The sequence below is a fragment of the Cetorhinus maximus genome, chromosome 12 (genome assembly GCF_964194155.1).
Source record: "Cetorhinus maximus chromosome 12, sCetMax3.hap1.1, whole genome shotgun sequence".
Classification (NCBI taxonomy): Eukaryota; Metazoa; Chordata; class Chondrichthyes; order Lamniformes; family Cetorhinidae; genus Cetorhinus; species Cetorhinus maximus.
The window spans coordinates 77,959,515-77,984,075 of NC_135890.1; the positions used below are offsets into that span (position 1 = coordinate 77,959,515).

Sequence of the window (24,561 nt, forward strand, 5' to 3'; positions counted from 1 at the left end):
AAATTACAGATTACTAATTTAAATCAGACTACACTGGGACCCTGCCAAAGTCTGGTTAACAAGGTCCATATCTCGAACCCATATTATAGGTGAGACCATGTTAGTTCATTGCTGCCACCTAGTGCTTAGGTTTGATGCCACCAGTGCCAGGGCCAGTGTTGCATACATCTCCCTACACTTTCCAGTCCTCATGCTCCAAGATAAATAAAATAAACCAGATGTTGTGTAAAACCAACCAAGCAATTTAAATAGCCACCTTGAATTTTTCTTCTTTAAAGTGAATGGCTGTGCTCATAGTGGGGGGAGGCCAGTGGCTGTATTTGCAGAATAATTTTGGGATCCGCGACAGACCAAGTTTTACACTAAGTTCCGTGTAAAGCAGACCACAGGCCTCAGCATATCCCTGAAGGATTAAGCTGTGCAATCGATTTGAACTCTGTCGTTTCATCATGGGGCCTGGCTTTAAATCAGCCCAGAGTAAGGGTGGAATTTTCCATGCTTGTTGGCGTCGGGCGTGTTTCACCGCGTGAGTGGACAATATGGCGGGAAGGCCAAAAACCGGTTTCACGACGTCGTGAAACCAGTTTGCGATCGTACACTCTGCCCGTCAATGGCAGGCCGCGTTTCCCGCTGTTGGACGTTGGGAACTTCATATCATTATAAGCCCAGCTCGTCGGAATAATCCCCCCACCCACAACGCTGGATCACCCGCCCATGTCGGTGCAATTGCGCACACGTGTTTCACAACTGTACATAAGCGACGTGCACCTGGCAAGCTGCACTTTGCTTGGGACTTCCAGGTTTGTTTGCCTGCCTTGCTTCGGGCAGCACTCATGGTCATTAGCACCAGGCTTCGCAGGCAGCTCCACATCACCTTTAGAGGGTGCTCATGGGCAGGTCTCTACCTACCAGATCAGCCATAAGGCAGGGGTGGCCTTTCAATAGCTGCAGGGCTAGGAATTGCTTGGGGAAGGAAGAGAAGTGGCCTCAGGCAAGAGAAGAGGCTGCAGGACAAGAGCTGTGCTGGGGAAGGAGGATATCCCAGGGTGTGTGTGAGGGCACGTTTTGATCTGTGCAAGTGACCTCAAGAGGGAGAGAGTGGAGGAGGGAGCCTCCAGAGGAGATGAGGCCAGATGGAGATGTGAGGGTGCGTATGAGACAATAAGTGAGATGCCAGTGAATGTGTGATGGGCTTGTGAGCGTGAGAGTTTAGAGTGATGAGATGGTTGCCTTACCCTGGCGGCACGGATGAGATCATTCATCCTCTTTCTGCATTGGATGGCCAACCTGTTGTATGCAGCATTGGCACTGATCACCACTGCCATCTGCTACCAAGCTGGTGTGGTGAGATTGCTAGACCTCCTGCTGCCAGACCGGGGGTTAGAGGACATCATGTCAGGCCTCCACGGCGTCCAAAAGGCACTCCAGGGACGCGTCACTGAATCGAGGAGTTGCAGTCATCTTGCCTTTCGGGACCATGTCTTCCGTGCAGCAGTCTTGGGCTGGAAGCACTGAGAGGTGTGCGCGCGGCTGCACTTTAAATATGGCACTCGGGGTGAGAAAGCAAGGAGGTGCTGCCCGCCTTCAAAACAGCATGTTTCCTGGGAATGCATGATTAATGAGGCGGGATTAGGGCAATATGGCACGAAAGGGGGAGATGGTGGCATAGTGGTAATGCCACTGGACTGATAATCCAGAGACCCAGGCTAGCACTCTGGGGATGTGGGTTCAAATCCCACCATGGCAACTAGTGAAATTTGAATTCAGTTAACAAATCTAGAATATAAAGCTAGTCTTAGTGACAGTAACCATGAAACAATCATTGATTGTCATAAAAACCCATCGGGTTCACTAATGTCCTTTTAGGGAAGGAAATCTGCCATCCTTACCTGGTTTGGCCAGCATGTGACTCCAGACCCACAGCAATGTGGTTGACTCTTAACTGCCCTCTGAAATGATGTAGTAAGGGCAATTAGGGATGGGTAACAAATGCTGGCCTTGCCAGTGATGCCCACATACCATGAAAAACTAAAAAAGAAAAGTTGCCATTGCCGCCAGTGAGTAAAACATTCTTGCTACTGCACTTAGTGCAAATCTGGGATGATTCTGCACTAAGATTTTAAAATGATGATGGGAGAGACCTGGCTTTCAGTGATTTAAAGGAAGATGGTGGCGTAGCAGTAATGTCACTGGCTTAGTAGCCTAGACTAATGGCAGGTAGTGGAATTTAAATTCAATAAATTTAAAACAATCTGGAATGGAAAGCTCGTTTCAGTAATGGTGACTTCATTGTTGTTAAAAACCTCTCAGGTTCACTAATGTCCTTAGGGGGAAGGAAATCTGCTATCCTCACGTGACTCCAAACACACAGCAATGGGGTTCACTCTTAACTACCTTCTGAAATAGCCAACGGAGCCACTCAAGGGAAATTAGTTCAGTTCAAGGGCAATTATGGATGGGCAACAAATGCCAGCAATGCCCACATCCCATGAAAGAATACAAATTGGGGCATAGAACACTGGGATTTGAACATACGAATTAGGAGCAGGAGTAGACCACTCGGCTCCTCGAGTCTGCTCTGCCTTTCAATAAGATCATGGCTGATCTGATTGTAACCTCATTCCCACCTGCCCCTGATAACCTTTCACCTCTTTGCTTATCAAGAATCTATCTCCTTTAAAAACATTCAAAGACTCTCTTCTGCAAAAGGCAATGGAAGCAGAGTTCCAAAGACTCACTATCCTCTGAGAGAAAACATTTCTCCTCACCTATGTCTTAAATGTGAGACCCTTATTTTTAAAAAGCGACTCTGAATTCTAGATTCTCCGACAAGAGGAAGCATCCTTTCCACATCTGCCCTGGCAAGACCCCTCAGGATCTTTTATGTTTCAGTCAAGTCACTTTTTAGCCTGCTAAAACTCCAGTGGATACAAGCCTAACCTGTCCAAGCTTTCCTCATAAGACAACCCTCCTATTCCAGGTATTAGTACATTTGGTAGTACAGAACTTGAGTATTGCTTGAAAAAAAGAGTCATGTTAAAGCTTTTTTGTCTTGCACTCATCAGGACACTGATTTTACAAGAATATCAATTAAAGGGGAAAGCAACAATTTATACTGTATATGAAGAGAGTGCTGATTGGTTGGCAAGAGGACTCTGATTGGGTAGAGGCATTGCCATGGAGAATGCACCACAGGTGGTGACTGACAGTTAACTATCAAGCATTGTTTGAAAGTTAAACCAGGCAGTTTGACCCTGATTGGTCAAGGCATTGTCCTGAGGAATGAGTCAGCGAATGGCTGTCACTTATTTTGTTTAGCTGAAACAGGTGCAATGTGTGTACAATTTCTTTCTGTCCCTAAAGAACATGGCTGTGTGTATTTCAAGCTGTCTGGTTTACATTTCAAACAATGCTTGGTAGTTAACTGTCAATCGCCATTACTAGTGCATTCTCCATGGTAACGCCTCTACGAATCAGAGTCCACTTGCCAACCAATCAGCACTCTCTTCACACACAGTAAATTGTTGTTTCCCTTTATATCGGTATTCTTGTGGTGTCCTGATGAATGCAAGGTGAAAAGCTTTGACATGTCTCATTTTTCAGCCTATCTGTATCCCTTTGGAGCTTCCTTATGTCCTCTCCACAATTTACTTTCCCATCTATCTTTGTATCACAGCAAATCTAGCAACCATACCTTCATAAATTGTAAAAAGTTGAGGCCGCAGTACTGGCCCCTGTGGCACACCACTAGTTAACATCTTGCCGATCAGAAAATGATCCATTTATGCCTACTCTGTTTCCCTTCAGCGAGCCAATCTTCTATCCATGCCAATATGTTACCCCCTACACCATGAGCTTTTATTTTCCTCAATATCCTTTGATGTGGCACCTTATCAAAAGCCTTCTGGAAATCTAAGTACAGTACATCCCCCGGTTCCCCTTTATCCACAGCACATGTTACTTATTCAAAGAACTCCAATAAATTGGTTAAATGTGATTTCCCTTTCACAAAGTCATGTTGACTCTGCCTGATTACTTTGAATTTATCTAAGTGCCCTGCTATAACTTCTTTAATAATAGCTTCTAACATTTTCCCAATGACAGATGTTAGGCTAATTGGCCTGTAGTTTCCTACTTTATGTCTCCCTCTCTTTTGGAATAAAGGAATTATATTTGATATTTTCCAATCTAATGGAACCTTCCCCAAATCTAGTGAATTTTGGAAAATTAAAACCAATACATCAACTATCTCACTAGCCGCTTTTAAGACCCTAGGATGAAGTTCACAGGACCCAGGGATTTGTCAACTCACAGTTCCAACAATTTATTCTGTACCACTTCCCTGGCGATTGTAATTTTGAGTTCCTCCCTTCCTTCCATTTCCTGGTTTACAGCTATTTCTGGGATGTTACTTGTATCCTCTTGTGAAGACCGATGCAAAATATCTGTTCAAGACATCTGCAATCTCCTTATTTTCCATTATTAATTCCCCAGACTCACTTTCAGTGGGACCAACACTCACTTTGTTAACTCCTTTCTTTATAACAAATCTATAGAAACTTTTGTATTTCATATTTATATTTCTAGCTAGCTTTCTCTCGCACTCTTATTTTTCCTGCCTTGTAAATATTTTAGTCATTGTTTGCTTTTTCTTAATATTCTGTTCCATCTCCTGACCTGTCCACCATCCTTGCACAATTATATACCTTTTTCAGTTTGATACTATTTTCAACTTTTTTAGTTAACTCCGGATGGTGGTTCCTCTTGGAAGTTTTATTTCTCCTTCGAATGTATCTATTTTGTGTATTCTGAAATATCCCTTTAAGTGTCTGCTACTGCATCTCTATTGACCTATTCCTTGACCTAATTTGCCAGTTCACTTTAGCTAGCTCTGCTTTCATGCCCTCGTTATGGCCCTTATTTAAGGTTAAAATACTAGTCTTAGACCTATTCTTCTCTTCCTCAAACTGAATGTAAAATTCAATCATATTATGATCGCTGCTACCTAGGGGCACCTTCATGATGAGGTCATTAATTAATCCTATTTAATTGCACAATACCAGGTCTAATATAGCCTGCCCTCTGGTTAGCTCCAGAACCTGCCGTTCTAATGAAACTAACCCAAAAATATTCTGTGAACTTCTCAGCTAGGCTACCTTTGCCCATCTTATTTTTCCAGTCTATATATAGATTAAAATCCCCCTTGATTATCACTGCAAGTTCCCATTATTCCTTTTATTATATCCTGTTCTACTGTATGGTTACTGTTAGGGGGCCTGTACACCACCCCCACAAGTGACTTCTTGCCTTTATCATTTCTCATCTCTACCCAAACCGCTTCTATATCCTGGTTTCATGAACTTAGGTCATCCCTCTCTATAGTGCTAATACTATCATTAATTAACAGAGCCACCACTCCACCTTTTCCTAGCTTCCTGTCCTTCCTAAATGTCATGTACCGTTCAACATTCAGGTCCCAATCTATGTCATCCTGCAGCCATGTCTCTGTAATGACTATCAGATTGTACTTATTTATTTCTATTGGCGCTATCAGTTCATCAGGTTTGTTTTGAATGCTATGTGCATTCAGATACAGAGCCTTTAGTTTTGTCCTTTTGTTATTTTTGTAACCTCTAGCCTTATCAGTTGATTTACCCTTAGATTTGTACTCTCTATCCCTTCCTGTTACAATATGTTTATCATTTAGGGGAGGCGATGGCGTAGCAGTATTGTTGCTGGACTAGTAATCCAGAGACCCAGGGTTTGAATCCCACCACGGCAGATGGTGGAATTTGAGTTCAATAAAAATCTGGAATTTAAAGTCCGATGACCATTGCTGATTGTTGTAAAAGCCCATTTGCCCTTAAGGGAAGGAAATCTGTCGTCCTTACCTAGTTTGGCCTACATGTGACACCAGACCCACAACAATGTGGTTGACTCTTAAATGCCCTCTGAAATGGCCCAACAGGCCTAGCGAGCTACTCAGTTGTAACAAACTGCTACAAAGACACAAAAAAGGAATGAAACCGGATGGACCACCCGGCATCGACCAAGGCACCAGAAACAACAATGGCAATTGCAGCCCTTATGGCCCTGGAAAGTCTTCCTTACTAATATCTGGGGGCTAGTGCCAAAATTAGGAGAGTGTCTCTCAGACTAGTCAAGCAACAGCCTGACATAGTCGTCCTCACGGAATCATACCTTACAGATAATGCCCCAGACTCCGCCATCGCCATCCCTGGGTATGTCCTGTCCCACCGGCAGGACAGACCCAGCGGAGGTGGCAGCACAGTGTTATACAGTCGGGAGGGAGTTATCCTGGGAGTCCTCAACATCCACTCTGGACCCCGTGAAGCCTCATGGCATCAGGTCAAACATGGGCAAGGAAACCTCCTGCTGATTATCATGTACTGCCCTCCCTCAGCTGATGAATCAGTGCTCCTCCATGTTGAACATCACTTGGAGGAAGCACTGAGGGTGGCAAGGGTGCAGAATGTTCCCTGGGTGGGGGACTTCAATGTCCATCACCAAGAGTGGCTCGTAGCACTACTACTGACCAAGCTGGCCGAGTCCTGAAGGACATAGCTGCTAGACTGGGTCAGTGGCAGGTGATGAGGGAACCAATAAGAGGGAAAAACATACTTGACCTCATCCTCACCTACTTGTCTGCCGCAGATGCATCTGTGCATGACAGTGATGGTAGGAGTGACCACTGCACAGTCATTGTGGAGACAAAGTCCTGCCTTCACATTGAGGATACCCTCCATCGCGTTGTGTGGCACTACCACCGTGCTAAATGGGATAGATTTTGAACAGATCTAGCAGCTCAAGATTGGGCATCCATGAGGCGCTGTGGGCCATCAGCAGCAGCAGAATTGTACTCAAACACAATCTGTAACCTCATGGCCTGGCATATCCCCTACTCTACCATTACCATCAAGCCAGGGGATCAACCCTGGTTCAATGAAGAGTGCAGGAGGGCATGCCAGGATCAGCACCAGGCATTCCTAAAAATGAGGTGTCAACCTGGTGAAGCTATAAAACAGGACTACTTGCGTGCCAAACAGCTTGAGCAGCAAGTGATAGAGCTAAGCAATCCCACAACCAACGGATCAGATTTAAGCTCTGCACTCCTGCCACATCCAGTTGTGAATGGTGGTGGACAATTAAACAGCTCACTGGAGGAGGTGCCTCCACAAATATCCCATCCTCAATGATGGAGGAGCCCAGCACATCAATGCAAAAGATAAAGCTGAAGCATTCACAACAATCTTCATTCAGAAGTGCTGAGTGGATGATTCATCTCGGCCTCCTCCAGAGATCCCGAGCCGGAGATTCCAGTCTTCAGCCAATTCGATTCACTCCATATGATATCAAGAATCAGCTGAATGTACTGGATACTGCAAAGGCTATGGGCCCTGACAATATTCCGGCAATAGTACTGAAGACTTGTGCACCAGAACTTGCCGCGCCCCTAGCCAAGCTGTTCCAGTACAGCTACAACACTGGCATCTATCCGGCTATGTGGAAAATTGCTCAGGTATGTCCTGTACAAAAAAAGCAGGACAAATCCAACCCAGCCAATTACCGCCACATTAGTCCACTCTTGATCATCAGTAAAGTAGTGGAAGGGGTCATCAACACTGCTATCAAGCAGCACATACTTATCAATAACCCACTGATGCCCAGTTTGGGTTCCACCAGGGCCACTCAGCTCCTGACCTCGTTACAGCCTTGGTTCAAACATGGACAAAAGAGTTGAACTCCTGAGGTGAGGTGAGAGTGACTGTCCTTGATGTCAAGGTAGAATTTGACCGAATGTGGCATCAAGGAGCCCTAGCAAAACTGGAGTCAATGGGAATCAGGGGGAAAACTCTCCACTGGTTGGAGTCATACCTAGCACAAAGGAAGATGGTTGTGGTTATTGGAGGTCAGTCATTTCAGCTCCTGGACATCACTGCAGGAGTTCCTCAGGATAGTGTCTTCAGCCCAACCATCTTCAGCTGCTTCATCAATGACCTTCCATCATAAGATCAGAAGTGAGGATGTTCACTGATGATTGCACAATATTCAGCACCATTCGTGACTCCTCAGATACTGAAGGAGTCCATGTCCAAATGCAGCAAGACCTGTACAATATCCAGGCTTGGGCTGACAGGTGGCAAGTAACATTCGTGCCAGGCAATGACCATCTCCAACAAGAGAGAATCCAACCATCGCCCCTTGATGTTCAATGGCATTGCCATCACTGAATTACCCCATTATCAACATCCTGGGGCTTACCATTGACCAGAAATTGAACTGGACTAGCCATATAAATACTGTGGCTACAAAAGCAGGTCAGAGGCTAGGAATCGACGAGTAACTTGCCTCCTGACTCCCCAAAGCCTGTCCACCATCTACAAGGCACAAGTCAGGACTGTGGTGGAATATTCCCAACTTGCTTGGATGAGTGCAGCTCCCACAGCATTGAAGAGGCTGGACACCGTCCAGGACAAAGCAGTTCGCTTGATTGGCACCACACCCACAAACATTCACTCCCTCCACCACCGATGCACAGTAGCAGCAGTATGTGCCATCTTCAAGATGCACAGCAGAAATTCACCAAGGCTCCTTAGATAGCACCTTCCAAACCCATGGCCACTACCACCTAGAAGGACAAGGACATCAGATAGATGGGAACACCACCACCTGGAAGTTCCCCTCCAAGTCACTCACCATCCTGACTTGGAAATATATGGCCATTCCTTCACTGTCACTGAGTCAAAATCCTGGAACTCCCTAATAGAACTGTGGGTGTACCTCCACCACATGGACTGTAGCGGTTCAAGAAGGCGGCTCACCACCACCTTCTCAAGGGTAACTAGAGATGGGCAATAAATGCTGGCCTAGCCAGTGAAGCCCACATCCCGTGAATGAATTTATAAAAAAATTCCCATATTAGTTTTCTTTCTTGCCTTTTCTCTACTCTTTGATTTACCACATCTTCCTAAATTTGATCCTTTGCCCCCACTATTTGGCTTAAAATCCTCTAGTTATGTGAAACACTAGAACACTGATCCTAGCATAGTTCAGGTGTCGACCATCCCAATGGTACAGCTCCCAATTTCCCCAGTACTGGTGCCAGTGCCCCACAAACCATAACCCACTTCTACCACACCAGTCTTAGAGCCAAGTAATCATCTCTCTAATTTTATTTACCCTATGCCAATTTTCACCCGGCTCGGGCAATAATCCAGAGATTATTACCTTTTGAGGTTCTGCTTTTTAATTTAGTGCCTAGTTCCTTATACTGATTATGTGGAACCTCTTTCCTTGTCCTGCCTATGTCGTTGGTACCAACATGGACCACAACAATTGGATCCTCCCCCTCCCACTGCAAGTTCCTTTCCAGCCCTGAGCAAATGTCCTAAACCCTGACACTGGGCAGGCAACACAGCCGTCTTGGCTCTCGCTCTTTGCTGCTGAGAACAGTGTCAATTCCCATCAATACATTCCTTTTTGCTCCCCCCACTCCGCTTGAATGGCTTCCTGTACCATGGTGTCATGGCCAGTCAGCTCATCCACCCTACACCCCCACTCTCATCCAGGCAAGCTGTAAGAACCTCAAACCTGTCGGATAATTGTAAAGGCGGAGGCTCCTGCACTTCTGCCCTCTGGGTCCCTTTACCTGGCTCACTCGCAGTCACACCCTCCTGGCCCTGACCACTGACCAAATCAGAAGACCTAAAGGGCGTGACCACCTCCTGGTACAAAGTGTACAGGTAACTGCCCCCACCCCCCCGATGCATTGTAGTGACTGCAGTTCGGCCTCCAACTCAATGGCTCTGAGCTGAAGCTCCTCAAACTGCAAACACTTACCGCAGAGGTGTTTGCCCTGGATATTGTTATCCACGAGCTCCCACATGCTGCAGCCTTAACACATCACCTGTCCTGCCATCATTAATGTGTTTTAATTAACTGCTTAATTATTTTATTCAATCACTTATTTTCTTTTATTTAATATATTTTATCAACCTTTACCATCAGTTTGTATACTATTTTAAACCTTAGGTTGTCTTGCCCAAGTGCATCACCTCTCACTTATCCGGATTAAATTCCATTTGCCACTGATTAGCCTTTCCGACCAGCCCGTCTATATCCTCCTATAATCTAAGGCTATCCTCCTCACTATTTACCACCCCACCAATTTTCGTGTCATCCGCAAACTTACTGATCAACTCTCCTACATTCAAGTCTAAATCATTTATATACACCACAAACAGCAAGGGACCCTACACTGATTCTTGTGGAACCTCACTGAACACAGGCATCCAGTCACAAAAACACCCCTCGACCATCACCCTCTGCTCCCTGCCACTCAGCCAATTCTGGATCCAATTTGTCAAATTGCCTTGGATCCCATGGGCTCCTACATTCGTTATCAGTCTCCCATGCGGGACCTAATCAAAAGCCTTGCTGAAGTCCAAGTAGACCACGTCAAATGCATTGCCCTCATCTATACACCTGGTCACGTCTTCGAAAAATTCAATCAAATTGGTCAGACATGATCTCCCCTTAACAAAACCATGCTGACTGTCCTTGATTAATCCCTGCCTCTCCAAGTGTAGATTAATTCTGTCCCTCAGAATTGCTTCCAATAGTTTCCCCACCACAGAGGTTAGACTGACTGGCCTGTAGTTCCCTGGTTTATTCATTCCTCCCTTCCTGAATAACGGTACCACATTGGCTGTCCTCCAGTCCTATGGCACCTCTCCTGTGGCCAGAGAGGTACTGAAAATTATTGTCAGCGCCCCTGCTATCTCCTCCCTTGCCTCACTCAACAACCTGAGATACATTTCATCCGGGCCTGGAGATTTATCCGGCCTGGAGATTTATCTACTTTTAAGCCTACCAGACCTCTTAGAATCTCCTCCCTTTCTATGCTAATTTCTTTAATTATATCACAATCCTTCTGTCTGATTTCCATACCCATGTCGTCCCTCTCACTTGTAAACACCGACACAAAGTATTCATTTAGAACCCTACCTACGTCTTCAGGCTCCACATACAAGTTACCACTATGGCCCTTAATGGGCCCTACTCTTTCCCTAGTTACCCTCTTATTGTTAATGTACTTGTAAAATAACTTTGGATTTTCCTTTATTTTACCTGCCAATGTTTTTTCATGCCCTCTTTTTGCTCTCCTAATTTCCTTTTTAAGATCCCCCTACACATTCTATACTCCTCTAGGTTTTCTGCTGTTTTGAGCCCTCGGTATCTGCCATAAGCCTCCCTTTTTTTCTTTATCCAATCCTCTATATCCCTTGACATCCAGGGTTCCCTGGATTTGTTGGTCCCACCCTTTGTCTTTACTGGAATATGTTGGCCCTGTACTCTCCCTGTTTCCTTCTTGAATGAGTCTCACTGCTCTGACGCAGATTTACCTAAAAGTAGCTGCTCCCAGTCCACTCTGGCCAAATCATATCTGATCTTATTAAAATCGACCTTCCCCCAATTTAGAACTCTGATTTCTGGCCCATCCTTGTCCTTTTCCATAACAACCTTGAATCTAACGGAGTTATGATCACTGTCTGCAAAATGCTCCCCCACTGATACCTCTACCATTTGCCCGGCTTCATTCTCAAAATTAATTCCAGGACCCCCCCGTCTTGTAGGACCTTCTACATACTGGCTTAAAAAGCTCTCCTGGATGCAGGTTAAGACTTCCCCTCCCTCTAAACCTATCACACTATGACTAACCCAGTTAGGGAAGTTGAACTCCCCCACTATTACTACCCTATTATTTTTAAACTTCCCTGAAATTTGCCTACATATCTGCTCTTCTATCTCTCTCTGATTGGGGCCTATAGTACATTCCCAGCAATGTGATTGCTCCTTTTTTGTTTTTAAGTTCTAGCCATATGGCTTCATTGGAGGAGCCTCCTAAGATGTCATCCCTCCTTACTGCTGTAATTGATTCCTTGATCAATATTGTGATATCCCCCCCCTCTTTTGCCTCCTTCCCTGTCTTGGCCTGAAGACCCTAGATCCTGGAATATTGAGCTGCCAATCCTGCTCCTCTCTCAACCATGTCTCTGTGACAGCAATGACATCATACTTACATGTGTTAATTTGTGCCCTTAACTCATCTGCCTTATTCGTCAGACTCCTTGTATTAAAATAAATACCATCCAACCTTGCCAAACTCCCTGATGCCTTAACTGGCCTATAATTTCTATGCCTTCCAGACTCACTTGCTTTCTCTTCTAATTTTGGCTGTGCATCTCCCCCTGCTGAACCTCCTCTCAGGAGCCCATCCCCCTGCCAAGTTAGTTTAAACCCTCCCCAACAGCACTAGCAAACCTCCCCGCAAGGATGTTGGTCCCATTCCGGTTCAGGTGCAACCCGTCCGCCTTGTACAGGTCCCACCGCCCCCAGAAATGGTCCCAATGTCCCATAAATGTAAAGCCCTCCCTCTTGCACCACCTTTCCAGCCACACATTCATCTGGACTAAGCTCCTATTTCTATACTCACTAGCGTGTGGCAGTGGAAGTAACCCAGAGATTACTACCTTTTGATGTCCTGTTTTTTAATGTTTCCAAGCTCCCTAAATTCTTCTTGCAGGACCTCATCCCCCTTTCTACCTATGTCGTTGGTACCAATATGTACCATGATCTCTGTCTGTTTGCCCTCCCTTTTTAGAATGCCCTGCAGCCGTTCAGTGACATCCTTGACTCTGGCACCAGGGAGGCAACAAACCATCTTGGAGTCACGTCTACAGCCACAGAAACGCCTGTCTGTTCCCTTTACTATTGAGTCTCCTACTACTCTTGCTCTTCCTCTCTTTTTCCTCCTCCCCTGTGCAGCTGAGCCATTCACAGTGCCATGAGTGTGGCTGCACTCCCCAGGGGAACCATCACTCTCACCGTTTTCCAACATAGAGAAATGGTTCTCAAGTGAGATGCACCCTGAGGATTTCCTGACTACCTGCCTGACACCTTTCTTCTGACTGATGGTCACCCATTCCCTCTCTGTCTGCACTTCTGTAAGCTGTGGGGTGACCACGTCTAAAAACGTGCTATCCACGAAACTCTCAGCCTCGTGGATGCACCTCAGTGACTCCAGCTGCCGCTCAAGCTCCGAAACTCGGAGCTCAGGTAGCTGCAGCTGGTGGCACTTCCTGCACACATGGTCGGTCAGAACGCAAGGAGCATCTGGGACTTCCCACATATTGCAGGCGGTACATAGCACAGGACTGAGCTGCCCTGCCATGCCTCTAGTTGAAAAAAAATCCTTACTTTAAGTTAAATACATAATTAAACTTTTTTAAAACTGTATGTATTTTAAACAAAAACTAGAACCCTTACCTTTCCTTAGCTTAATCTATTTTAAGCTAAAGGAAAAAAACTGGAGAAAAACACTTACCCACTACTCACCAATCAGCTCTCACCTGCTGAAGTCACTTTTTGAAGCTTCCCTGCACTCACGCTGGTTCTGATCTCTCCGCTGCTCTCTCGCACTGTCTTGTGATGTCACTCGTGTGATTTTCAACAAGAACCGACTGCAGGATGCTCTTCCCAGACTGCTTCACCTCGATGCTGACTGCAGGACACTCCTCCCAGACTGCTTCACCGCGATGCTGACTGCGGGATGCTCTTCCCAGACTGCTTCACCACGATGCTGACCGCAGGACACTCTTCCCAGACATGTTAAACTGCAATTCATGTGCGGCAGCTGATATAGTGCAAAACAGATCAATTTGGTTAAATACAGTACATAGTACTCTAGGCTGCCTCACCCCTCTTGCAATCCAGATTGCATCTACATTTATATTACACTCAACCTTTCCTGATACATACAGCCCAAGGGGTTTTACACTGGTTCCAGCTCCTCTGTGTACTATAGCAGGAAAACTATGGCCATCCCCCCCCCATTGAGCCTTAGTGGGAGCTGTCGCTACCTTTTGCTTTGGGTGGGGTCTTACAGGCCCTCAGGCTGTTAAAAGGCATGACAACTCTGTACAGATGCCCTGCAAATCAACAAAAACTGCTCTTCAAACACCAGGGGCTGGATTTTTAATCATGGGTCAGGAAGTGAACAAATGGGCTGGTTCCAGGTCCCAAGCTCCGCGTGGTGCGCTTTAGGCAGCGAAAGTAATTTTCATTACTTCAGCCAATTAAAGGCTAGGAAGCAGGCTGGCTGCCCAATCAGGAATGTCGGGTGGTTTCTGGATGCTGGAGGACCAATGGGAGGCCCTAGGGGATGCAGAGATTAGCAGCTCCACCCAGCCAAGGGATAAGGACAGGAAAGTTTATTTTGTTTCTTAAAAAGCCACAGCTGCCTGGCCATGATACTGGAGGGACAACCCCTCTCGGGTGTTAATGTTGTACATGCTGTGACAATTGAATGCTTGCTCTAGTTGTGATTAAGAGCAGCTGATACTAATTGGGGAAAGGTTCGGGCACATATATAAGAACCAGTTTCTACCTGTGGAGGTAGAGGCTGTGTGAAAGGGAAAAGTAGTCTGTACCTCCACAGGGTTTTGTGAATAAATCAATGTTGAAGACATACTGGCTCCAGCTTCCTCCTTTGGCAGATGGATGTTCAGCAACTTAACATAGGGGACGGCCATTGTTCGCCTCTGTGGTCTGGTGGTCATTATTGGTCCGGTTGGGGGAGGGCTCCTCGTGTGAACCATTGGGCCACCCACCCCTTTCCTGCCCTGAGCCCACCACGATGACCTGCATGTAGTCCATATCAATGTGGGCGGCCCACATTACTGACCGAAATCCAAGTTGGAGCAGGAACAGGGCCTTAATAGGCCCCTTAATTAAATGTAACTAACCTAAATTCCCTGCTTGCCGCTTGCTAGTGAGCAGCTGATACGACCCCCTTTAAGAATGGCTAAGGGTCAGGACTTGGTGGAGCTTGGAGGCCGATGGTACCCAATTGCACTCTGCCTGTTTCTGATCCAGTGCTGTTTAAAAATCCAGCCCCAGCAATCAATGTTTTAAACATCTCCAGGCAATGCACACTTTAGCCAATATCAGCCCATGCCTCAATTGTTCAGTCAAGCAAATCACAGGATTTCAGCTCACCAAGAACATTTCCTTATTAACATATTTTAGTATAAACTTCAAGCACAATTAATATGCATATCAGCAGAGGTCTGAAACCCACCCTTGAACAGTGCAGCAGACAATGTGAGAAACCTGGGATAGAAAGGAAACTCTTTCGAGTTATCAACAGTCACAGATTGCAACTCTTTCGAGTACAATCACAGTTCTTGGTTTCCGGGATTGGGACATGAACCCACAACCCTCTGATTCAAAGGCGAGGGTGCTATGAACTGAGCCACAGCTGACACCTCCTGGGATAGAAAGGAATGTGCATCGGATTTTAGACATTACGAAGTAGAAATGCCTAATGAGCTAGAAAAGGTACGTTCAGAGGCTGGTGGTGAAATGATGAAGAGGCACAGTGTGTAGGGGCTGTATTAGCATTAGAGACAGTAATACAGAGTGTGTCAGTGATTAGCAGTTTCAATCACATGACATAATTCAGTTTGATTTCTTTTTAGTGAATGCTGGAGTCAGTCATTATGTGAAGCTTTGTGTAGTTCTTCCACTTGCTATACCAGAAGCAGTGCTGATGCTGTCGTTGCTTCCCCAGGGCCTTCTGATTGAACGTCTCGGAAGGCGAGCGCTCATTCTTGGTGGTTACTCACTTATGGCCCTGTGGTGTGCTGTAATGACCATCACACTAACCTATCAGGTAAGATGATTCATATGTCATTTACAAGCATGAATTAATATCAAGGAGACAAAGTGAAATCCGTTTGATATTCTTATGTATTCAAGTAGATTTAGGTTCAAAACTTGGGGGTACAAATTCTGCTGTGCCACACCGAGAGAACTTGCACGCCAACGGGGGGGATTTTTACCCCTCCTTTGGTCTTGTCATTTAAAAGATAGCTAGTTTTGGAAACTAAAATGTGTCATTGGTATACATACCAGCCATTAGCAAGCTACAAGAACAGGTCAGAGGCTGGGAACTCTGCAGAGAGTAACTCACCTCCTGACTCCCCAAAGCCTGTCCACCATTTACAAGGCACGAGTCAGGAGTGTGATCGAACACCCTCCACTTGCCTGGATGAGTGCGGCTCCCACAACACTCATTCACGTTGTTGTTGTTGTTTGTGAGGCTGCTTTCTGTGCAAACTGGCTGTTGTGTTTGCCCACATAACAACAACAACAACAACTTGTATTTAGCATATAGCATCTTTGACATGAGGTGGAATCGTCCCAGATATGCACAAATTGCAGCAGCGGGCGGAAAAAAGGAAGTTTTACCTGCTGGCCGCAATGGCGGGTTTTCACGCCGTATCGTCCCATTCCCAGCGCTTCCTGCCTCATTAATTATGCACTCACAGGGAACGCCGGCTCACTGGCAGGCAGGCTCGGATTTGCCTGCCATGCTGTGACCTCAGTGCTTCCTCACTCCGGGCACCATATTTAAAGCACACCAGAGAGCAGCCTACTTCATGTCTTCAGACCAGGACTGCTCTGGGCACTGGATGGCATGACATGGTTATTAACAGAAGAAAAATATTACCATTTCCTGTTTTCTTGACAACAGTGAGCCCTGACTTCTGCATGTCACACTTGTCCTGACGTGTCCTGGGCCGGTGTGTTTTCCTGCCGATGTGGACGGTAAATTTGACATGGGGCGATGATTCCAGCAAGCAGGCAAGATGATGAGATGCAAATGCATCGAAATTAGGTTCCCAACGTTGGACAGTGGGAAGGGCAGCCCGCCGTTGATGGGCGGAGCGGGCTCTGGCTAGCTGGTTTCACGCTGACTTTTGGCCTTCCCACCATATTGTCCCCCCCACGCCCGCCTGCCTGCCATGGCCCTGCTGCCAATGGGAGTGGAAAATTCTGGTCATAATCAAGTGTTTCAAGATGCTTTATAACCTTGACTACACTTCAAAAGTAATCCATTAGTTGTGAAGCACTTTGAATCACTTTGAGGACACAGAAGTCTAAATGCATAGAGTACTAAATATTACCTATTTTTCCTCTGTGTGCAAAAAGGCAAGTATAAAACATAGTCAGGAGTGGAGATGACAAGATTGATATGAGTAAAGGAAGCCACTTATTCCAAGTTCAGTGAAATGCCACTGGAGAAATGTTGGTGTGTCACAAGTTCTCAAAGAACACTATATAAATTGCATTTACTTAGTTTGCAGTATTAACTGTACTAGAGTGACCTCCTATAGGAAAAAGAAACATTTACTTTCAATGGTTCACACATGCGATGTAATGGGTGGTAAAATATTGTGCAGGGTTTGGCTTTTCAAAGTGCTTCACTGTCAACGAGTTTACTCCTTGACCATTGATCTCCAGCGTTTTACGGTGAGGTCTATGAACAATCATCGAGCAAATAACAGCAATTGTAAAATGCCTGGCCCTCTACAACCTAATCAGACATTTGTTATACTCTACATATTATTGCCACATTACTCCAATTAAATTTTATGCTCCTCCCTCTCTGTTTTCCTCTACAATAACAGCAAAGAGGCAGAGTCCTCAAGTAGCACACCCCCCAGCATACCTCCTTTCACAGATGGTGTGAGTCAGCCAGTCCTCTTCACTCTGATAATGGGCAGGATTTTCCACACCCGCCCGCCATCGGGATCTTCCGGTCCCACCGCAAGTCAATGGACTTCTGGCTGGGGCTCCGCCTCGCCCGCGACAGGACCGGAAAATCCCGGCCAATGTCTCATTTCTGCCTCCTCTTTGCTTCCAACTCAACCACCCGCTGCCCCAACCCCCCCCCCCCCCACCCCCCCGCCCTCCCTGCCACTTCCACATAGGAACCTGTACTACAGATTGAAATTCTTAACTTAGTAAGCTCAAAAATTGATCGTGATGTCTGCTCAGTTTTAAATGATCAGAAATGCCGTGAATTCCTAATGACGCATTCTGTAACCTGCTGTCCTTTGGGTTTTTTGTTTGCAGGCTTCCTATTTCTGGGTGCCCTACATGACCATGACCTGTTTGTTTGCATTTATTCTGAGCTTCGGTCTGGGACCAGGTGGGTATATTCGTAATAAAGCACAAGTTAGTGAGTATTCACAAACAGAGCTTCAGCAGTTCTGATGACACCTTCCTTTTGCTTGAAGGCTGCTAGGTCAGCAAATTCATATGGATCAACTCACTCTTCGTGCCTGGTACCTAGAAAGAAGCATAGTTGCCTTGCACTGTGTTGTGCCTGGCACTCTGGAGTCTGTTTGATGTCTTTGGTTGTTTGCAAAACATGCCTGTTGGGAGAGGGGCATAAAATCCAAGCCCACAGAGTTCAAAAGCACAGAGGTTATAGCGAGCCTTTAAAAAACACTGGTTTGGCCCCAACTGGAGTATTGTACCAATTCTGGGGACCACACTTGAGGACAAATGTGAAAGCTTTAGACAGGGTACAGAAAAGATTTACAAGAACGGTTCCAGAGGTAAGGGACTTCAGTTACGCGGATAGATTTTTTAAAATGTAGAAGTGAAGATTGAGAGAAGATTTAATAGAGGTTCTCAAAATTGCGAGAGTTCTAAACAGAGTGGTTAAGAGAGAAATTGTTCCCATTGGTAGAAGGGGCAAGAACCAGAGCACACCAATTTAAGACGATTGGCAAAAAAAAATGGAGGCATGAGAAATTTTTTTTTTAACACCACAAGTGGTTAGGATCTGAAATGCACGGTCTGAGAGTGTGGCGGGGGCAGATTCAATCATGGCTTTCAAAAGGCAATTGGATAAGCACCTGAAGATGAAAACCTTTGCAGGATTATGGGGAAAGTGTGGAGGAGTGGGACTAGCTGAGTTGCAAATGGCCTCCTTCTGTACTGTTTAGGGTGAGAGTTGGCAGATATAATGCATGATTTTAGATGATGAAGGAATCCACAAGAAGCACTGTGCAGTTAATCTGATGTTCATTAGTAGCATAGGACAAAGAAGTCATAGGAGACAGTGGCCACAGAATGATCAAGTTTAACATGATCTGGCACATAAAGGTATCTTGACTAGAACTCAGGAACATTATGTAAAAGAGCTAGATTCAATGGAATGAGGGACAACTAAAGCAAATAGATTGGGGAAAGTTTATGGACAACTCTTGGATAGAAGACAAATAGAACACCTTTGAAAGGCGTAATGTTAAATATATTGCCAAAAGTAACAAGCTCAGGCTAAACAAATGTGACCCCAAATGGATCATCTCCTGCATAGAGAAAGGAGAAGGAGGCTTCTTGGATAAGTGCAAGAAATTGCAGATACATGTTAAAAAGTTCATCAAAGAAGCAAAGAGAAAAGAAAGCATTGAAGCTGAAGAAAGCACATCAAAAAACCCTTTCAGTACTGCAACAACAAGAGGACAATCAGAGAAGAAGTGAAAATCAGAAAAGATGTGAGCTAGCTTGAAACAAGGGATGAGCACAAAATACTAACTATTTTGAATTACTGTTTCCTCAAAGTATTCACAAAGGAAGATTTAAGCAACATACCCTCCCCAAACCCAGGTAAAACTGATGACTTTAGCCTGCCTTTGACATTATTTTTAATAAACAGGCTCCAAACAAATAAATCATAGTTTGTAACTGTATTTATCGGGAAGAGGTTTATAAAGCATTGATGATCATTATGAGGGAGTCATTGGACACTGGGACGATACCAGATGATTGGGAGCAGGCTGATGTGGCATGCATATTCAAAAATCTTTACAAAACAGAAACAGGCTACTGCAAAACCTTGCTTCCATTCAATGTAAAATAATGGAAATAATTATCAAGGGTAAATTTGGGAGCCATTAATACATTAACAATCTAGTAAACAACAGTCAACATGGATTCAGAAATGGAAGATCCTCCCAGAGCAATCTTGTCAACTTTGTTGAGGAAGTGATAACTGAAGTGGACTGTGCTAATCCCAATGGCATAGTTTGCCTCAACTCCAGTCCAAAGGACTTTTGATAAAGTTCAACAGAAAGACTATTGAACTCAAAAGTTGTAGGAATTCAGGGTAAACTCTAGGAATAGATAAGAAACTGGTGGAAGGGTAGGAAACAATGAGTGCTCAATAGGGGAGTTGGAGTAAAGAGAAATACTGAATGGACAAGAGCAAAATACTGCAGATGCTGGAAATCTGAAATAGCAACAGAAAATGCTGGAAATATTCAACATGTCTGGAAGTATCTGTGGGGAGGCAAACAGAATTAACCTTTCAGGTTAAGGACCTTTCTTCAGGGGCTCAGCTAATACAATTTTTAGCTTACGTAAATGGTCTGGAATCAGAAACTTATTGCAAAGTAGTCAGATATGAAGGTGGTGCCAAACTAGGCGAGACGGTGGAAATGGAAGAGGCAGCTCAGAAATTACAGAATGAGTTGGACAAGATATGTGAGTGGGTAGAACAATGGTAGTCCCACTTTTGGGACCAAAAGCAAGACGTGACCATATGAGTGGGCAGTGGGAGCCTGGGTAGCATTTTACTGGTGGCAGCCAATTTAGAGACCACCATCCAGTTGAGGACAGTGGCCCATCTCTCAGAGCTGCTGGCCCAATCCAAGGGCTGGAAGCATGGCAGTGCCAGTGATAGTTCATGTTAGGGTAAGATTTTTCATTTACTGAGCTTCGAAAAAATTCAATGGCTCAGCCCACACCATCTCTTTCCCAGAAGGCAGTGGAGGCTCGGTCATTGAATTTATTCAAGGCTGAGTTAGGTTGATTTTTGATAGACGGGGGAGTCGGGGTTGTGGTTGGGGTGTGGTGTGGGGTTGGGAAAGGGGGGGTGTGGACAAGAAGGTGGAGCTGTGACCACAACTGTATCAGCCATGTTCTTGTCGAATGACGGAGTGGGCTCGGGCAGGGAGACCTACTCCTGCTCCTAAGTACTAAGTTCCTATGTGGTGGGTCCAGGTGGGCAGGCAGGCAATGGGGATAGAGGAGTAGAACATCCAGCAATGGTGCTGTAGCCCCAGGGGCAGATATTGCCATGGGCATGGCAGGGGTGGCACTTCTTGGGCCATGGTGTGGCCATAAAGGAGGCCCTTCCCTACCTGGAACCCGCTGGGAGGCCTGTCAACGCAGCTGAGAATAAAGTTGAAAGAAACCTACAAGTCCCCTTAGAGCCATTGGTTGGACATGGTTAGCAATCAACAAAGTCAATTGAATACACATACCAAACAGTCGAATATAAGTCAGAGGAGGTAATGACTAAAAGTCCCCTTTATAGACCACACTAATGCACTTTATTCTGGTGGCTGAAGCTGCTGACTGCCTGTCAACCATTACAAATATGCTCTGATCCAGGGAAATAGGGCAGGATTGGAATGGATTTGGAGGGACAAGGGGAAGTCAGGGACTATGCTCCTCTTTGTTTCTCCTTCCTTCTGTTTAAAAAAAACCCCTCTTGGCCTGTGGTCAGTGTCTCCCCATAGCGAAACACCTAAGATCAGTAACTAGGCAGTGTGGGCAGTTGTAAATCTAAAACCATGTGCTTGTACATAGTGCCAGTGTCGGTGTTCCCAATCAGCACCACTGTAGCACAAATAGGTATAACTATCCTTTTAAATTTGCTCATGAACATACATCACCAAGTCTCCATCTTATACAAGCTGGATATTCTCAATGTAAATGGCAACAAGCTCTCTGTGAGTTGGTATCACAATCTCGCAATTTAATTTCCTGATGTTTCTTATCCAGAGATTAACTAAAGGATTAATGCCAGTTGCCTCAATGACTGCAATCTCCTTGTATGATCCATTTAGAATGGAATATTTTTAATGTGTTGTGCTTATGTTTCACCCAGGGGGTGTGACCAACACTGTGACAGGGGAGCTGTTCACACAATCCACACGCCCTGCTGCATACACGATCGGTAGTTCCATGAACTGGATCAGCTTCTTCTTTATCGGTCTAATATTCCCCATGATTGTGGTAAGTACCTTCAGGCAGACTTAGTCAACCCATCAAGCCTTTTATCCACTGAAAGCCATTTACCAAAACCCCCACCACCTATTCCACTACACTCCCACAGCAAACCATGGAACACCCTATAGGTGGGTAGGGTGTAGTGGAATAGGTCAGGGGTATGGCAGAAAAGGGCGAGGGATACGGCGGAATAAGGTGAGGGCGTGGTGGAATAGGGGGGGGCATGGCGGAATAGGGCGGGGGGGGCATGGCGGAATAGGGCGGGGGGCATGGTGGAATAGGGCGGGGGGCATGGCAGAATAGGGCGGGGGGGCATGGCGGAATAGGGCGGGGGGCGTGGCGGAATAGGGCGGGGGGCGTGGCGGAATGGGGGTGTGTGGCGGAATAGGGCGGGGGGCGTGGCGGAATAGGGCGGGGGGCGTGGCGGAATAGGGCAGGGGCGTGGCGGAATAGTGGGGGTGTGTGGCGGAATAGGGCGGGGGGGCGTGGCGGAATAGGGTGGGGGGGGGCGTGGCGGAATAGGGCGGGGGGGTGTGGCAGAATAAGGGGGGGCGTGGCGGAATAGGGCAGGGGGCGTGGTGGAATAGGGCGGGGGGGCGTGGCGGAATAGGGCAGGGGTGTGGCGGAATAAGGCGGGGGGTGTGGCGGAATAGGGCGGGGGGTGTGGCAGAATAAGGGGGAGTGTGGTGGAATAGGGCGGGGGGCGTGGCGGAATAGGGCGGGGGGCGTGGTGGAATAGGGCGGGGGGGTGTGGCGGAATAGGGTGGGGGGTGTGGCGGAATAGGGTGGGGGGTGTGGCGGAAAAGAGCGAGAGGTGTGCAGAATAGAGCAAGGGGTGTGGCTGGGCATGGGGGGTGTGCCTAAATAGGGCGAGTGGCGTGGCGGAATAGGGCGAGGAATGTGGCAGAATAAGTGTTGTAGGGTGGCCGAGTTGTACTATCAGTGATAGAGTTGATCTGCAGACAGTTCTTGGTTGGAAACATTCAGTTTATTTACAATACACTCAGCAGCAACTACACGTGTGCTTTCAACTCCAAATCTATCTTAACACTGACTGCTGAGGTAGCCCGTGCTACTATGCTATTGGTTACTACAGATCATGTGATCTTGCCTAACAAGTATTTTTAAAGGTACATTACACACTATATAAAACCATAATTATTACATTCCTCCCCTTTTAACTCGGCTGTACATATTATATTTACAAGTACATATTTTTCCAGACAACATAATATTTACACTGGGTAAGGAATTTACAAGTTCAGTCTTTCAGGTGGTTTCCTGGTACGTGTGGAATGTCGCAGCTCCACAACTTCAGATTCTTTGTCAGGAACCTCCTTTTCTGGAGTTGCCTGAACATCAGGTGCTTCAGTGGGCACTTGCAGTTCTGTAAGCTCAACTCTTACAGGAACATCAGACATGTCAGTCCTGGGTTGAGTATCCTCAGCAGGAAACACAGACCCGGTCATGATCACTAGTGGAACCAAATCTTGGTGATTTGTCTCTCTCTTCCTTAAATGGTCCACATGTTTACGGATGATCCGGCCTTCCACCTCCATGTGGTAAGATAGAGGTCCAGTCACCGCACTTATTTCACCCGGTAACTACTTTGGTCCTTCCCCGAAGTTCTTCACGTATACCGGCTCTCCCACCGTAAATTTCCTCTCGAGATTATGCCAGTCGTGTCTAGTTTTCTGGCTTCCCTGACTCCTTTCCTCCTTTCCCTCTAAATTCGGCATTATTAAGCTCAATCTCGTTCTGAGACTACGTTTCAACAATAACTCCACAGGTGTGACACCTGTTGTTGTGTGAGGGGGAGTCCTGCAATGAAATAGAAAGCGTGCTGGCTTGTTTGTCAAGTAATCGCCAGTTAGCTTTCTCATGCCTGCCTTGAACGTTTGAACTTCCCTTTCGGCCAGTCCATTTGAGGAAGGGTGGTATGGTACACTTTCCACATGAGTAATACCGTTGAGGCTGATAAACCGCCGAAACTCAGCGCTTGTAAATGCCGTGCCATTATCGGAAATGGCTACTTCTGGTAGTCCGTGAATGGCAAAACTCTGACATAGTTTCTCAATTGTAGAGGCCGACATTGGTGACATCACCTCATATACGTCCAACCATTTTGAATGGGCATCGACAATGAGCAGAAACATTGTTCCCCGGGAAGGTCCAACATAATCAACATGTGACAGCACCCAGGGTCTACCTGGCTACTCCCATGGGTGTAATGGAGCTGTCACTGGCAACTTTTGCAGTTGCTGTCATAGCACACAATGCTTTACTAAACTCTCTATTTCGTCATCCATCCCAGGCCACCATAGATAGCTGCGTGCTATGGTCTTCATTTGGGAAATTCCTGGATGGGCCCTGTGTAGTTCAATTCAAAGTGGCTCCCTCCCCATTGGAGGAACTATCACTCGTGCTCCCCACAATCCTGGCTGGTTATATCATGTCTTCTGTTGAAGTACGATTTCATTTCATCAGATACGACTCCTGTGACCAAACAGCACTTGTTCTCCGACTTGAGATAGGACTGGGTCCTGACTTGTCCAGTCTCTGATCTGTCGAGCACATACCTGCGAGGAATCTAATAAATTT

The 24,561-nt window shown here is 46.0% G+C and overlaps 1 protein-coding gene across 9 annotated transcripts in view; it reads left to right on the top strand.

The window, feature by feature from the left end:
* The window catches only part of slc2a11b (solute carrier family 2 member 11b), an 88,051-nt gene that overhangs the window by 59,194 nt on the left and 4,296 nt on the right, over positions 1-24,561 (top strand). For 8 of the 9 annotated variants that reach the window (XM_078553952.1, XM_078553951.1, XM_078553949.1 and 5 more), the window contains 3 exons: positions 15,656-15,757; positions 18,007-18,082; positions 21,839-21,966. In XM_078553952.1, the coding sequence (XP_078410078.1) occupies positions 15,656-15,757; positions 18,007-18,082; positions 21,839-21,966 (306 nt within the window). The remainder of the gene's footprint in view (positions 1-15,655; positions 15,758-18,006; positions 18,083-21,838; positions 21,967-24,561) is intronic. The other variant, XR_013578175.1, reaches the window with a different exon arrangement.